General features: G+C 34.7%; 1 protein-coding gene across 1 annotated transcript in view; it reads right to left on the reverse strand.

Moving 5' to 3' along the window:
• Positions 1-17,537, reverse strand: part of LRP1B (LDL receptor related protein 1B) — a gene marked incomplete at both ends in the record, with an annotated part of 1,860,945 nt that overhangs the window by 1,154,282 nt on the left and 689,126 nt on the right. The window contains one exon of the mRNA XM_079710778.1: positions 14,930-15,067. Within this exon, the coding sequence (XP_079566904.1) occupies positions 14,930-15,067 (138 nt within the window). The remainder of the gene's footprint in view (positions 1-14,929; positions 15,068-17,537) is intronic.

The following is a 17,537-nucleotide window of genomic DNA, read 5'->3' on the forward strand; positions in this document are numbered from 1 at the left end:
TGTTCTCTCAGGGTTACTTGAGATGCTGCCTCCTGGGCTTGAAGTCCTAAAAATTCCCACTGAATAAAACATAACTCTGAACTTCTAGGGTATGAATAATTTTCTAGTCGATGACTGCAACACTTACCTGGTGAGCAATCAATTTTCTGATTGCTCTATTAAAACATGTATAGCAAAAACTTTTAGTTGCTACCAAACATCCATTATCCCCTTCTTCCAAGTCTGATTCTATTGAAGCAGTGTTTGCGCAATGGAAAAACTACATCTCCCAGTCTTTCGTGCTGTTGAGGGTGGTTTTGTGTTAAAATTATGGCCAATGGCATAGAGATAGAAATTTGGGGGTTAAGCTTCTGGAAAGTTCCTTAAGAAGGTTGATTTGCTTGGTAGAAATATTTTATTCCTCTTTCTTCTCCTAGAATTGATAGGGACAGAGTAAAGGGACAAAGTAGGTAATTAAATAGTTAATCCCCTAGAGAATTGTAAGTAAAGAAAAAATTATGGGAGTAAGTTAATGATCACTCAAAAAAGCAGGTTTGCTTAACCACAAAACCAAACAGGGGGACTTCCCTGGTGGTCCAGTGTCTAAGAGTCTGCTCTCCCAATGCAGGGGGTCTGGGTTCGATCCCTGGTCGGGGAACTAGATCCCACGTGCTGCAACTAAGAGTTGCATGCCACAAATAAAGATCCTGCACGCTGCAACTAAAAGATCCTGCGTGCCGCAACTAAGACCTGGCACAGCCAAATTAAAAAAAAAAATTTAAAAAAACACAAAAACAAAACAAAACTAAGTAGGCTTGCTTAGCAACAAAACTCATGGAGCAGAATCATAAGACATGCCCCCAAACAATAAAAGAATGGTGGCATGAGACCTGCATTCTGACCAGTAAGCTCAGTAAATTAATGACCCCTAGGATATGCTCTCTGCACACGTAAAAAACAATAATTTGTGGAAAGGTGACATGTCAAAGTGAAAGACCCTCACTGTACTGAGACCTGAAATAACTTTTCCATAGTGCCATGACAGTCCTGGCTTGACCATGCAGGGACAAGAAAACTCTTCAACCCAACCTGGAGGAGGAACTGATGATGGAAGCATGGTGTCTATTCAAGAATGAGGAAGAAAATGGTATTTTTCCTCTCCCCACTTTTATTTTTTTAATTATAAAACTGTAGCCCACTAAGTTCTCACGGCATGGCATCCTCTCACCTACTCACTTATAAGTCTCACAAGCGTCCTATTCTAATAAATCACTTCTTACCTATCACTTTGCCTCCCACTGAATTCTTTCTGCACCGAGACATAAAGAACCGGAGCCCTTCGGAGTCCCCTGAAACACCACCTAGTGGTTTCAGAATATGGGTGTTACATTTGGACCTGCAATGGCCATCTATGACCACTGCTCTACCTTGAGGATGGAAGGCAAATGACAAGGACAGCAGAAGGGAAATATAGGAGTCGGGGACACAGATCACACCATGAACACATCCACTTATCTCTGGACATTTCTTACAAGAGAGAAAAATGAATTACCATCTTTTTCTACCAGTCTTTTTAAGACCTGTTTTTCACAGCCAAATTCAATTCCTAACTGATGCAACGTGAGTGAGCAAAGCAACACTAAGATATAAAAAATATGTAAAAAGAATAGAATATGTAAAGAGAATCATAGGAGTTAGGAGCTATACTACCAGTCAATTAGAGTGGATAATAGTCAGACACTTAAACTGTATCTTGGTTTTTGGGGGCAGGTGGTATATAACTTTAGAGATTTTGAAAATTTAAGGCTATCTGGAGAAGCACAAGAAAAACATGATCAAGCCAGGAATGTGGAATCTATTGGAGAGAAAAGGTTAAAAAGAGAGGGCGTGGGGAGTTTTACAACACAATATGCAAGCATTTGCTCAGAGTGCAAACTGCTAAGCGTTGACTGTGTTACTAAAAATGGTTGTTAGAATTTCTCTCCCTGGAGGTCTTCCAAATTGGGTAGATAGCAATCTGTCTATACAAGTTTGAGTTCAGACCAGCCTAGAGGCAGATGGATGGACTGGATGACCTCTGAAAGTCCCTTCTGGTCCTATTATCTTAAAATTCTGTTTCACACTGAGAGAAAGTTATTGCTGCTACTCTATTTGTAGTTATAGTCATTGAGGAGACCTTTGCTTTCCTTTTGCATATTGCAGATATTTCTGGTAAATAAGAACAAAACTGAGAGGAGTAAATCACTTTAGGCAAAATGCAGAAGTGAATTTTCCTGACAAGGAGCATATTGTTTGAGGCCACTAATTTCGGCATACAGTGAAGTATGCTTTGTGTGTTACTCTGCAGAGCCCTATACACTTTTGCACTTCATCATTCTGTTTCCTGTGTGTTTGTCTTCCCTGCCCAGTTGATTGAGTCCTTGTAGTGAAGTGACTTAGGTAGAAGTTAAATGTAAGTTTGTTTAGGTGATTCCAATCTATTAGGGGTATAAGATGTATACATAGAAAGAAAATGGATGAATCAAACCAAGGCATACTTGCATTGCAAAGTTCACCTCAAAAGGTAAGTTATACTGTGTTGGGCAAGAATACCAGGCTTTGACCCCAAACATATTTCTCTCAGTTCTGCACTTTTTGTTAGTTTAAATGGGTAAGATACTAACTTGACTTACAGGAAAGGAACTGGAAGTTATTTGGGAGTAGGACACAACACTCAAAGTAAGCATCAATACGTGACTAGTAGAAACATTGTGTTTACACCGGTTTTGAAAAAACAGGAACAAAAGAACCACAACATAGGTGAAGTGTATAAAGATATAAATTTTTTTACAACTCCCTGAAATAAGCATTTCACAGGCTAGGAAAATCTAATAGAATACATATTCACATGTATATATTTCTATATGCATTTATAGACAATAAATTTTATATACAATTTGTATATAATATTTACATATTCTATATAAAACTATTTAGATTTAAGAGCATTTTATATCTAATATATCTCTCCAAATTTCTTAGAGACCTCTTAAGTAATATTTAATTGACCTAACTAAAAATTAGACAATTTAGATTCTTAGTGCTTCTGCTCTGAGAATATCAGATAAATCTCGGAGCCATTTATTGATCTGTATAGATTTTTTTTCTTGGCACTCTTGGTTTTGCACCCATAGTCTGAATGAGAACACATCACACGTTTCAGCTAATAGAACTGAAAAATGCTCTTTGGAGCTTGTCCTTCCAATTCTCCTTGGATCTAACACTCAAGCCTTGGTTCTAGTCACACTGACCTAATTCAGAAGAAGCCCTGTGAGCAGAGTGATCTCACATTGGTTAGCATCTTATGGTTTCCACAACCACAGCAGGTTGTCTGCACAGGTGCACAATCCCCTGTGGCACAGAAAGGTCAATCATTTGAAACCAAACTTCAAATTCCATGCTTTCTTTTAATCATAAACCTAATGGAGGTCTAGAATGCAAATTCTGTGTTAGTGTAAATAAACCTGGGTGGTGTATTTTCCCCCAAAAGATTAATCTTTAATGAATTTGTTGTGTCTAAACTCAAATATGCAAATATATGTACAAAGGTTTGAAGAAACTTAAAATATACATGCATATTTCTCTACATCTTCACATGAGTAAAACAAATAATAATTTGGTTTGATTATGAACTAATTATGGGGAACTCAGAAGAGCCCAGTTTCACAGCTTTTTCTGAGTATTATTTTATATACTGAGATATTCAGTTATGATGACATTAATACACATGTGATTCAGTGGAATAGAGCTTACTATGTAAGTGATAACAGTGGATCAAAGAAAAGGCAGCAGAACTAGTTTGTTCTGCAATTTTGAACAGATTAGAGCTTAAGAATTGAAAATACTGGCAGTAAAGTGTAGAAAATCTCCCTCTACAGAATTCTGTAAGATTTACTAGAATTCCAGATTGGGCTTAACAAATCTCAAATCTTCTATTTATCAGTTACTTCTTACTGGAATGGCATTGTGTTGATTTTTACTTCAAAATGTAACGTTTCTCCACTGAATGACTTTGAAAATCTCTCCTTTTTCCTTCCAGTTTCCATTTTGAAAGTTGAATTCCTAAAGAGTTTTTTTTTAAACTTCCTATCTTTAATATTTCAAAGCTACTCTAAAGAGTTAAAATGCACTTCTGAATTTCCTTTCCATATCCCTCATCAAATGAAAGCAATAATTTTCTCAAGGGGATAGAGCTAATACTCAAATTGAGACATTCAATTCTGCAAGCTTGTTATATAGTTATTCAGCTTGTTGTTCACTCAGTACATTTTTTTTTTTTCCTGCTCAGTCAATTAATAAAACTGACAGGGAACATATAGTTAGTTCAAAATGGTTTTCGGTAGAGTTTTTTACAAGTCATCGTGCTGCTCTAAGAACAGGTCAGAAAGGATGCTGAAGCATAACAATTTTATGCATATCTCTGTGTTGATATGTTAAGGCCCAGTAGTCAAAACTGGCAAATGAAACTCAAGGTCACAGTATTTAAACTTTATTCTCAAACTGCTTTTCTGTGCGACTCCTGGGGATGTCATTCAACCTTAGCTACCTGCTTTAATTTCTTACTTTTTAAAATATCAAGCTGCTTTTGTCAAAAACCAAATAATGAATCACAGGGGATTTGGCCTCACATTTGAGGCTGAGTAGAGACCTGAGTGACAGCTTGTTATAATTCATACTTTTGAATAATACTGAAACAGTTATATATTTCCCCAAGTTAAGATACAAGAAGATAAAACTGAGGCACCAACTAAGGTGGTATTTTGGTAGCTTATTAAAGATGGGTTCAGGTTATTTAATATAGTAAGTACATTTTCCTAGTACCTAACTTTTGTCTAAAAAAGAATCCACTTAATATGGCTCCACATGTCATCTATTTTGACTTTCCCTTACATGAACTACATTCAAGTGACACATTAAAGAATAACACTTAACATGTCTTCTTTTGGAAACTGATCAATGTGAAGGGATAGATGACTGTTTAGCTCAAAGTTTCATGATTATAATAATGCATTTTAATCTTCTAAGAATAAGTTACATAACCTGCTACATATATGCAACAATTCTAGTCTTCATGTGCTTAACGGTAAAACAGTGTAATATCGTAGTCTTACACTATTATTGAGAATATATCCTACTGTCATTTTTCACACTCTTTCTCTTTACAGTTTTATGCAATGTATTTAAATTGGGTCATACCACATCCTTATTCCAATGTAACCATGCCAGGTCTAATACCAAGTATTTTTTCAGCTTCAAACTCATCTCTCTCTACTCAGGACACTATGCTTCAAACAAACCAAATAACTTAGAGCTCTCTTGAGCGTACAATGCTTTCTTACTCACTTGTGCCTCTGTACATATAGTTCCTGACTTTTGAAATGTTCTTCCTTCTCTCATTTGCCTACTCAACTCCTAAAGTAAGATGCATATCAACTCTCTTGGGAATTCTCCTACATCCCCTCAAGCAGGATTAGATGCTCCTCATTTTATTCTACCTTAGCCATTTTTACCTTCCTCCATTAAGATGTGTGAATTGAATGAATGCAGAAAACAGGACTTTCTACGTCACTAGGGCCTAGGTGAGCACCTGGAATACTGTCAGTGCTTAATAAACATTTACTGGAATTGATACATGAATTGAATATAGGAAAATTTTACTGTGTTTCTATTGGCACATTTATAATATTCCTTTTGGCTTCATACCCTTTATTATTTCTTATAAACTATTCTTTGTTTTCTATCATATCAGAAAGAGGCGGGTGAGGGAAAGATCCAGATAAATGATGAGTCCTGGTGCCCATGAATATTCATATAAATTAACAGTTCCAAAATTGGTGGAAATATTAACAAGTCTCTTCTGTTGGGGACAGATTACTGGGAGGTGGGAAACCTAATTTTTTGGCTTTTTATGGTTTCATACAGGCCTTCTATCTAACAGGCTGTTATGTTTGAGGAACAGGCATAATAAGAGTTGTCTGAACCAAGGAGTAAAGCTCTGTATCAAAGCAATTGTCACTTCTTTTACTACAAATATTAAGCAAACAAACAAAATAAATACTCTATTGGGTGTGAGATGTGGATCCAGGTTTTTGATATGCATCTATTTAAAAATCAAAATCATCTGAAACTAAAGTAAAACAACAATTGAAGGTCCATAATGCACTGGGATTATCACCATGGAAAAGATTTGGTCAAAAAATATTGAAGTTGTATAAGTTAGTTTGAAATCAGTGTGAAGAAAAGAGATAGGACAGCCTCATCCACCAGAGGGCAGACAGCAGAAGCAAGAAGAACTACAATTCTGCAGCCTGTGGAATGAAAACCACATTCACAGAAAGAGAGACAAGATGAAAAGGCAGAGGACTGTGTACCAGATGAAAGAACAAGATAAAACCCCAGAAAAACAACTAAATGAAGTAGAGATAGGCAACCTTCCAGAAAAAGAAGTCAGAATAATGATACTGAAGATGATCCAGGACCTTGGAAAAAGAATGGAGGCAAAGATCAAGAAGATGCAAGAAATGTTTAACAAAGACCTAGAAGAATTAAAGAACGAGCACCTGGAAGAATTAAGGAACAAACAAACAGAGATGAACAATACAATATACAATAACTGAAATGAAAAATACACTACAAGGAATCAATAGCAGAATAACTGAGGTAGAAGAATGGATAAGTGACCTGGAAGACCAAATGGTGGAATTTACTGCCATGGAACAGAATAAAGAATAAAGAATGAAAAGAAATGAAGACAGACTAAGAGACCTGTGGGACAACAGTAAACACACCAACATTCACATTATAGGGGTCCCAGAAAGGGAAGAGGGAGAGAAAGGACCCAAGAAAATATTTGAAGAGATTATAGTCAAAAAATTCCCTAACATGAGAAAGGAAATAGCCACCCAAGTCCAGGAAGCACAAAGTCCCAGGCAGGATAAACCCAAGGAGAAACACGCCAAGACACATAGTAATCAAACTGACAAAAATTAAAGACAAAGAAAAATTATTTCTGGATACAAACTCTCCAGAAACTGGGCACAGAGGGAACCTACCTCAACATAATAAAGGCCATATATGACAAACTCACAGCAAACATAATTCTCAATGGTAAAAAACTGAAAGCATTTCCTCTAAGATAGGAAAAAGACAAGGATGTCCACTCTCACCACTATTATTCAACATAGTGTTAGAAGTCCTAGCCACAGAAATCAGAGAAGAAAAAGAAAGAAAATGAATACAAATTGGAAAAGAAGTAAAACTGTCACTGTTTGCAGATGACATGATACTATACATAGATAATCCTAAAGATGCCACCAGAAAACTACTAGAGCTAATCAATGAATTTGGTAAAGTTGCAGGATACAAAATTAATGCACAGAATACACTAACAACGAAAAATGAGAAATAGAAATTAAGGAAACAATCCCATTCACCATTGCAACAAACAGAAAAAAATACCTAGGAATAAACCTACCTAAGGAGGTAAAAGTCCTATACTCAGAAAACTATAAGACACTGATGAAAGAAACTGAAGATGACACAGACAGATGGAGAGATATACCATGTTCTTGGATTGGAAGAATCAATATTGTGAAAATGACTATACTACCCAAAGCCATCTACAGATTCAATGCAATCCTTATTAAATTACCAATGGTATTTTTTACAGAACTAGAACAAAAAATCTTAAAATTTGTATGGAGACACAAAAGACCCCAAGTAGCCAAAGCAATCTTTAGGGATAAAAACGGAGCTGGAGGAATCAGACTCCCTGACTTCAGACTATACTACAAAGCAACAGTAGTCAAAAAAATACAGTACGGGCACAAAAACAGAAATATTGATCAATGGAGCAGGATAGAAAGCCCAGAGATAAACCCACGCACCTATGGCCAATGAATCTATGACAAAGGAGGCAAGGATATACAATGGAGAAAAGACACTCTCTTCAATAAGTGGTGCTGGGAAAACTGCGCAGCTACATGTAAAAGAATGAAATTAGAACTCTCCCTAACACCATATACAAAAATAAACTAAAAATAGATTAAAGACCTAAATGTAAGCCTGGACACTACAAAACTCTTAGAGGAAAACATAGGAAGAACACTCTTTGACATAAATCAAAGCAAGATCTTTTTTGATCCACCTCCTAGAGTAATGGAAATAAAAACAAAAATAAACAAATGAGACTTAATTGAACTTAAAAGCTTTTGCACAACAAAGGAAACTATAAAAAAGACGAAAAGACAACCCTCAGAATGGGAGAAAATACTTGCAAATGAATCAATGGACAAAGGATTTAATCTCCAAAATATATAAACAGCTCATGCAGCTCAATATTAAAAAAACAAACATCCCAATCCAAAAATGGGAAGAAGACATAAATAGACATTTCTCCAAAGAAGAGATATATATGGCCAAGAAGCACATGAAAAGCTGCTCAACATCACTAATTATTAGAGAAATGCAAATCAAAACTACAATGAGGTGTCACCTCACACCAGTTAGAATGGGCATCATCAGAAAATCTACAAACAACAAATGCTGGAGAGGGTGTGGAGAAAAGGGAACCCTCTTGCACTGTTGATGGGAATGTAAATTGATACAGCCACTATGGAGAACAGTATGGAGGTTCCTTAAAAAAACTAAAAATAGAATTACCATATGACCCAGAAATCCCACTTCTGGGCATATAACCTGAAAAATCCATAATTCAAAAAGACACATGTACCCCCAATGTTCACTGCAGCACTGTTTACAATAGCCATGTCATGGAAGTAACCTAAATGCCCATCGACAGACAAATGGATAAAGAAGATGTGGTACATATGTACAGTGGAATATTACTCAGCCATAAAAAGGAATGAAATTGGGTCATTTGTAGAGACATGGAAGGACCTAGGGACTGTCATACAGAGTGAAGTAAGTCAGAAAGAGAAAAACAAATATTGTATATTAACTCATATGTGGAATCTAGAAAAATGTTACAGATGAACCAGTTTGTAGGGCAGAAATTGAGATACAGATGCAGGAACAAACGTATGGACACCAAAGGGGGAAAGAGTTGGGGGGGAGGAAGACGAGAGAGAGAGAGAGAATTTGAGATGACATTTTAATAAAGAATATCTCTTTTTTAAAAAAAGTTACATCCCTCAATGTTAGATCATTTTAAGCTATTAGTATGTCTATGCACCATTTTTTCTATATTTACAAAATTTTGTTTCCATAGTTATTCTTAAAAATAAATCTGTCTGGGGGGAGGGAGCACTAGTTAGTATAATATTAACATTAATCAAAGATGCAAATCCACTATAAAAAGATTTATTTCCAATAAAAAACCTTAGATTATCATTTTGAATTCTGGGCTATGATATAGAGCAAATTACTTAGTTACTTTTCCCACAGGTATTCAGTTAGCTATTTAACTGTCTCTAGAAGTCAACATATTCAAACAAACATCTGAAACTTGAAATCCAATTCTCTTTAGCAGGATTAGTTTACAATTATATCTGATAAATCAGTGTTAAAAGGTCAAATATCTTTCTAATTAAGCCGAAGTTAAAAAACTAAACCTCTGAAAAATGAATATATGTACTTATGTATGTACATATATATGTGAACCTATGCATATATGCATATATATGTATATATACACACCTCTATACATATATATATAATTAGAATAGTCTGCAAGAAGTATACTCTCCTAATTTCATATATGTGTCATTGGTCAACATAAACTACATCTGCAATAGTCTTGCAGAGGAAGGATACCCTTGTAGAAGATCTGTTCTTTCTAGGAATTTTTGCTTTGCTTCTGAGAAGCATTAATTTGGCCCTGAAACCAACCAGTGTCAAGGGTCATAGCCATTCACTAAACTAACTCAAGTGCTTAAACTAATCTCTTTGGAGAAAATGCTTACACTTAAGATAGATCTGAGACTATCTGATCACCTTAACACAACCCAACACAAAGAAAAGAATATAGCAGGATCTACTCAGTTGCAGGAGCTTTAGTAATCAAACGTGGCCTGAGCACACAAACCCAGGTCCTCCTGGCTAACTCCAGTTTTCTTTTTTTCTAGCTCTAGGTTTACTGATGTTTCAAGTGACTTGAGTACACACTGTGAAGTTTCCCTCCATGTGCTTTAAGCTGTATGTTGCTGACAGATACACTTTCTGTAACACTGCTTATAATTGTACCTCTTTTCCACACCTGTGTTTTCAGATTCTGCATGCTGAAATCCCCTTCTGTAGCATGGTAAGCTCATTTTAATTTAGAAAGAGATTGGTAGTACTTTTCAATGGGAACTTTTAAAATAGAAATAGAACAAGATCCATTCATACAATAAAATGAAAGTAAAAACAATAAAATGCTCCAAATTCATTTGTTTTCCTTATTGAATTCACTAACTTCTTTCTTTCCTTCCTTCCTTTTTGGTAGCTAAAAGCTATTATGATGCTACTCTGAAATCAGTGTTGTAATGACTGATGAAGCACCATCACAAGATAAAATATTTGTTTTTTTCATTTTTCCAGAAAGGAGAGTCCTGAATTTGAGTTAAGAATTAATTCCTAACTCTTTTATTAAATTTAATTTTGTCAAATCAATTACTTAAATCTAATTAATTGGGGTAGATTCATTCCTTTTTGGAATATTTGAAATATTTAAGATTCACACAGAAGTTTTAAGGATTACTAATTTTCCTATGGTGAATCACTGTAGTTAATACTATTTGTCATTGACCTTGGTCCATTTTGAGAAAGCCTCTAATTTGTAAATTACCTCCAGGATTTTTTGGCATCATCTCATAAGAATTTAGTTTTATGAATAGTAATATAAAAGAAAAATAAATATATAAAATTTTAAACACAAGTCAGTGTCTAAAACAAATACATTAAAATAAACATATTAGAATTACTAGAATCTAAAATAAATACATTAGATTGTGGGTAGAGAAAAATGTAATTGTACATCAGGAAAATTATATTCTAATTGGCAAGTAAAATAATCAAATGAAATTTTAAAATTTCTTAATATGCATTATTTCAAGGAGTTAGATGATACATACAAGAATCTTATTATTCTTTAGGTTCCTGATCAAATACACCAAATTAATATATTATACACTCAGAATCATGTAGGAAGAGGTTTAGAAAAGAGAAATCAGAAGAGTATGTGTGTCTGTGTATGCATACTTGTGTGTCTGTGTGGGGAGCTTTTCAGATGTCAGAGTGTCATTTCCTAATCAGTTTTAGTAAGCTCTTCACACACTTATCCCCTTGAATTTAAAGGGATATTGGAATGCTTACTGGAAAACATAGATTACATAATCACTTTTTGGGGGCCACAGAAGAGAGAATCCCTTTTTGCAGTGACCGGAAGAGTTCCCATATTCTTTTAAAAGAGTAATAGATAGCACCACAGAGACTGTCAGTCCCTTGAGCATTTAAATATGTGACCGTTTTGCACTGCAAATGTAATTTAAATAGGGTTGTGAATAAAAAGAGGGCTTCTCTTCTTTATAGCTACTTTAAATGTCAACAAAATGAATTATCTTAAGAATGTCAAATATTAAAATGGTGTTTTGATACACCTCAGTCCAAGTATTCTCCATTAGTTGAATTTATTCACTTCCTCCAGCATTCTGGAAGAAGGATTTTTGTGGAACTATCCTGTATTGAGAGGCATCATACTGTATGGAATATGTTTTCATTGCTCATGCAATTTACATATAGTGATATTACCACCAATATGAAATATTATGCATGAAGACATGAAATTATCTGAAATATAATGTGGTGATTTTGAAGGTTCATATTGTAAAATTTTTACAAGCACAGTCCTATATATAAGTATACCCATATGCAAAAATCCATTGTTTTCTTTAAATGAAGCTAAATTATGGAGATTAAAATATCACTGTTATAGAAAATCATTAATAATAGATATCTTTTCATTACCCTTACCAAGGAGAAATTGATTTTTTCTAGGAAACCATTTAGAAAACAATTCAGTTGATACAAAAGCATTCCCAAGACCAAAATATCACCTCAAAAATGTTATATTTTTCTCCTTATTAATTTTCATAAAGGCTACAAATATATCACCAAACATACTTTGGAATTTTATGAGTATAAAGAAAACATATCCATCTTTGAATTGTGTCTTAGGCTTAATAATTATCTAGAGTGTGTGCTTGGAACCCAACAAAAAGGAAGAAATGGAAAGAGAAGTGATTTAAAAAGAATTTTTCTATAGAGAAAAGCATTTCTAAAAATCAATGTGATGTTTGAATTAACCTGGTTTCTTTATTTTATGTCTATAGTAGACGAAAAAGTCCTTAGAGACTTGATGGGGCTGTTGCCTAATGAACTCTTCAGAAAACATCTTTTCATTGAATGTGACCCAGAATCAGGAGGAAGGTTGAAGGTGGGAAAGTACACTCAGTTCCCATGATATACTTTTGCATATAATCAATCATCTTTTCTGAACACAAACCATATACATGTGATAAATCTGGTGTTGCCTCCAAGATTTGTATTTTGTCTATGTGTCTGGGGCACTCTATCAGGCCAAGCAGGGAAACAGAGTTCTGATTTTTCTTTCTCAATGCAGAAATACATTATTAAACCACTGACTCTGGAATCACTGTGTCCTTCAGTCATCTTGATCCTACCATTCTATGTAGTTGTACAAGGCCACAGAATTAGGTGAAAACCCCTCTACTGAGATAAATAACAGGTAGAGATCCAAATATACTTCTTCTTATTTCTAAGTCCACCACAGGTTATAAATACACTAAGTCTTTTAAAACACTTTATTTGGTGAAATTTAGAAATATTAAAAAGGCCAAAGTGGTACAATCAGCCTCCTACTGGCAAATTAAGAAATAAAAAACGTTGTCACTGTGATAAAGATATGAAACTTGTAACAGTTGAAAACCTAAATTAGAACAGGAAAAAAGATGGAAGCATAAGCAACTACAAATTCTAAATCTCAGTCTGAAGTATATGCTATCTTTTCAAAAATCAACAGAATTTAATATCATTTTATTTTTATTCAGATATTGAATAGTTAGTTGATCCCCTGTTTTACTATTAACATATCCCTTTGTCTTTTAAATCCCAGCTCTAAATTTTATTAGAGAACTCAGATATATTTTCATATGACCCACAGCACTGAAATATGTTTAGGATATTCAAATCTGTATAATCACCTCTGAGAAGTATTTGGCAATGTGATGATTTCACTCTGTTAGAAGCTTAGTCACACATGTCTATCTGAAATTTTGTTTTAAATGTAATAAGAACCCTGAATTATAACTAAAGCAAATAGAATTAGGCTCTAGAAAATATAATTAATTTCTGAAAAGAAAATTAAACTATTTAATTTCTATTACTTTGTAATTCACTAATTTACTTTCTATTAATATCACTTTTAAAACTATACAATTATAAAAAGGAGTACATGTCACAAAGCCTCTAAATTAAAAATAAAATTTCTTATTATTATTACACGTGTTCATAAGTAAAACTAAGAATCAACTGGCTCCTTATGTGACCCTGTCAGAGTTCAAGGCTAAGAAAGGAAACTTGTCCAAAGAAGGAAGACCTTTAACTTCTCAATCTGAATATGTCTACAGGGCCAGAGTAATTGGACATCCCTTTAGAAAGAGGGACAATACCTAGTGATCCAGCTGACCTATGCTCTCTCAACATCCTTACCACTTTGAATTACCTTTCTAAACAAAGGTTTACTCTTTTTCTAATATATGTCTCCACCTCTGGTTTTGAATTCAGTTTATTTCAGCCCAAATGTGGGAAACTGGCAGCCAGTAAGCCCTGTCAGATCTCCAGACAAGTTTCGTTAGGCCTGTACATTGATGACCATACAATGTTTAAAAAGCAGTAGCTAACTTTGAACACTTTAAACACAAAGATGTGGAGCTCCTCCTGAAAACCTGGAACTTCTGGTGACCTAGGACCTTTCCCAAATGGCAGCAATTTAGTGTGAATCTGTCCAGACACCAGACATGCATCTCCAGCTTTCTACAGTTCCTTCCATTCTTTATTGTCTCACTGACCTCAACATGAAGAACGCGTTACTCTTTGACAGTTTCAATAAACATCCTTTGTGTTACATTCAACATGCTAGAATCCGAGTTAGAACCTTCTGATTCAGTGGTTTCTTTCCCGACTCCGAGTTGAAGACTGATTCACTTGACTGAAACCTTGATTCTGTTTCCAGATCACAGTCCTTACCTTAATCCTCAACTTTTTCCTGTTTCTTTGTCTAACATCTTATCCTCCCCTTCCCAACCAGTTCTATTGGAATATACCAGATCCAAATAACTTTTTATAAATTTGAGATTTAGTTACTCCTATCATTAGTATATAAGTAAACCCTTGACCACTGTAGAATGTAGGTTTTTAACAAGAATGAAAATTACAAGAAAGTTAACAGTATAACTTCAGGGAAATAATATTAAGGGAAAATTTCCCATGATACATTCTATTAAAATATTTGATTGCAGAGGTTTTACTTCAAATACCCTTTGTTTAAGCAACAGTTCAGAGAAACAAGTTTTTTTCAATACTGTGACTAAGACTTCTCTTTTGTCCTTTGCTCAAAAGTACTCCTTTCTATGAAATATATAATTGTTTAAGAGCCCAACTTCAAAGTCTAAATGTGTTTTTGTTTTTTTTTCTAACAGCATTTTTCAATAAAGCACAATAGTCACAGCTTTGAAATGTATATTGAGTGTCTCTGGCAATAAAACTTATGCTTTCTCAATAACTGATAAGGTTGTGGTTGAAAGAAAAGACAGGTTATAGGTTCTCTTTGAACTTTCATGAAAACTATGAAAAATTCAATATTTCAGTTGTATTTTTCCACAAATGGACTCACCACGGCAATGAACTCCTTCATCATACCCATCTGAGCAGTCCAGGATGCCGTTGCAGAGCTGGGATAAATGAACACATTTTTTGGCACCAAGGCAAGCAATGTGATTCAAGGGGCACTTGATTTCTACCTCCTCAGGACCTGGAAAAATGCAAAAAGGAACACAGTGATTTAGCTTTTTTTTTGTTGTTTTTTTTAACACTAAAACTGTTAAGCACGAGAAATTACTAGCGTGAATTCGCAAAATAAAATGATAGGCAATGCTACCAGAGGGAGCTCTGATTCTCAGAGACATTAAAATTGGCCTATGTAATAAAAAAACTAATTTTTAAAGGCTACATAGGAAATAAAATAATATGTATGTTTTTCAAATAATGCATTTAAAACACAAGTATTCTTTCAACCCTTAAAGAGGCATGGGTTGAAAATCTAAGGGTTGATTTGAGTCACTGTTCTATTTCTTATCCTTAGATAAGTGGGCAAGGTGCTTAAACCCTGTAAGTTTCAAGTCCCTCAACTGTGAAATATGAATAAAGGCAACTTCTTGGCATGGCTCTATTTATTTATTTATTTAAATTTTATTTATTTATTTTTAATTGATGAGTACACATCAAGTGTTAGGCACTAAGTGCTTTACATGTATTAACTCATTTAATCTTCCTAACAGCCTTCTGAACTGGTATTATAGCTGTTTCCATTTTACAGATTTGGAAACTTGAGATATCAAAGTTAACCATAGGTGCATGAGTTTATCTCTGGGCTTTCTATCCTGCTCCATTGATCTATATTTCTGTTTTTGTGCCCGTACTGTATTATCTTGATTACTGTAGCTTTGTAGTATAGTCTGAAGTCAGGGAGTCTGATTCCTCCAGCTCCAATTTTTTCCCTCAAGACTGCTTTGGTATTTTGATAGGGATTGCATTGAATCTGTAGATTACTTCGGGTAGTATAGCCTTTTCATAATACTGATTCTTCCAATCCAAGAACATGGTATATCTCTCCATCTGTTGGTATCATCTTTAATTTCTTTCATCAGTGTCTTATAATTTTCTGCATACAGGTCTTTTGTCTCCCTAGGTAGGTTTATTCCTAGGTATTTTATCCTTTTTGTTGTTATGGGAGTGTTTACTTAATTTCTGTTTCAGAATTTTCATCATTAGTGTATATGTATGCAAGAGATTTCTGTGCATTAATTTTGTACCCTGCAACTTTACCAAATTCATTGATTAGCTCTAGTAATTTTCTGGTGGCATCTTAAGGATTCTCTATGTATAGTATCATGTCATCTGCAAACAGTGACAGTTTTACTTCTTCTTTTCCAGTTTGTATTTCTTTTTCTTCTCTGATTGCCTTGGCTAGGACTTCCAAATCTATGTTGAATAACAGTGCTGAAAGTGGACATCCTTGTCTTGTTCCTGATGTTAGAGGAAATGCTTTCAGTTTTTCACCATTGAGAATGATGTTTGCTGTGGGTTTATCATATATGGCCTTTATTATGTCGAGGTAGGTTCCCTCTATGCCCACTTTCTGGAGAGTATTTATAATAAATGGGTGTTGAATTTTGTCAAAAGCTTTTTCTGCATCTATTGAGATGATCATATGGTTTTCATTCTTCAATTTGTTAATATGGTGTATCACATTGATTGATTTGCGTATATTGAAGAATCCTTGCATCACTGGGATAAATCCCACTTGTTCATAGTGTCTGATCCTTTTAATGTGTTGTTGGATTCTGTTTGCTAGTATTTTGTTGAGGATTTTTGCATCCATATTCATCAGTGATATTGGTCTGTAATTTTCTTTTTTTGTAGTATCTTTGTCTGGTTTTGGTATCAGGGTGATGGTGGCCTCATAGAATGAGTTTGGGAGTGTTCCTTCCTCTGCAATTTTTTGGAAGCGTTTGAGAAGGATGGGTGTTAGCTCTTCTCTAAAGGTTTGATAGAATTCACCTGTGAAGCCATCTGGTCCTGGACTTTTCATTTTTAAGACTGTCAGGTGACTGATGAACATGATAGAAGGAGTGAAAATGTACATCTGGTGTTAAGGAAAAAGGCTCAGCAACTTATAAATTTTGAGAAAACAGGAAAAAATGTTTGGATTTCTCAGAGGCAATATATAGAACCATTAGATTTTTTTCTACTGGTAACATGTAGGGACAAAAGAGAAATTTGTTTAGAAGAATGAAAGAGTCAATTGGTTTCTTCATAGACTAGCTACTATTGTCTCCCCCCCCCCCCCCGATATACTCTTGTCTTGGTTTCCCTCACTGCTGGGTAACTGGTAAGACAGCTGGGTGATGGCTTAATGGACTGTACCTTAACTAGTTCTTCCCAAATTTTCATACAAAAAAAAAAAAACATATTAAGACAATGAAAATTTCAGAGTTACACTGAAGTAAATAGCAGAAATTATCTGTAGAATAAGTGTAGAGTTTGCCCCAGGCCTTGGGAATTAACCACAAAATTGAGGGAATCAATACCTTTAACGTCTTTGACCAATGCTGATATACTTCAGTTGGAAAACTGCTAAAACCAAAATGTTGTTGTCTTTCTTGAAAATGGAGATAGAGATGGGGCAGTCTGAGAAATGGCAATGCTTGCCTCAATTCAAA

This window comes from Hyperoodon ampullatus, assembly GCF_949752795.1.
Source record: "Hyperoodon ampullatus genome assembly, chromosome: 8".
Taxonomy (NCBI): Eukaryota; Metazoa; Chordata; class Mammalia; order Artiodactyla; family Ziphiidae; genus Hyperoodon; species Hyperoodon ampullatus.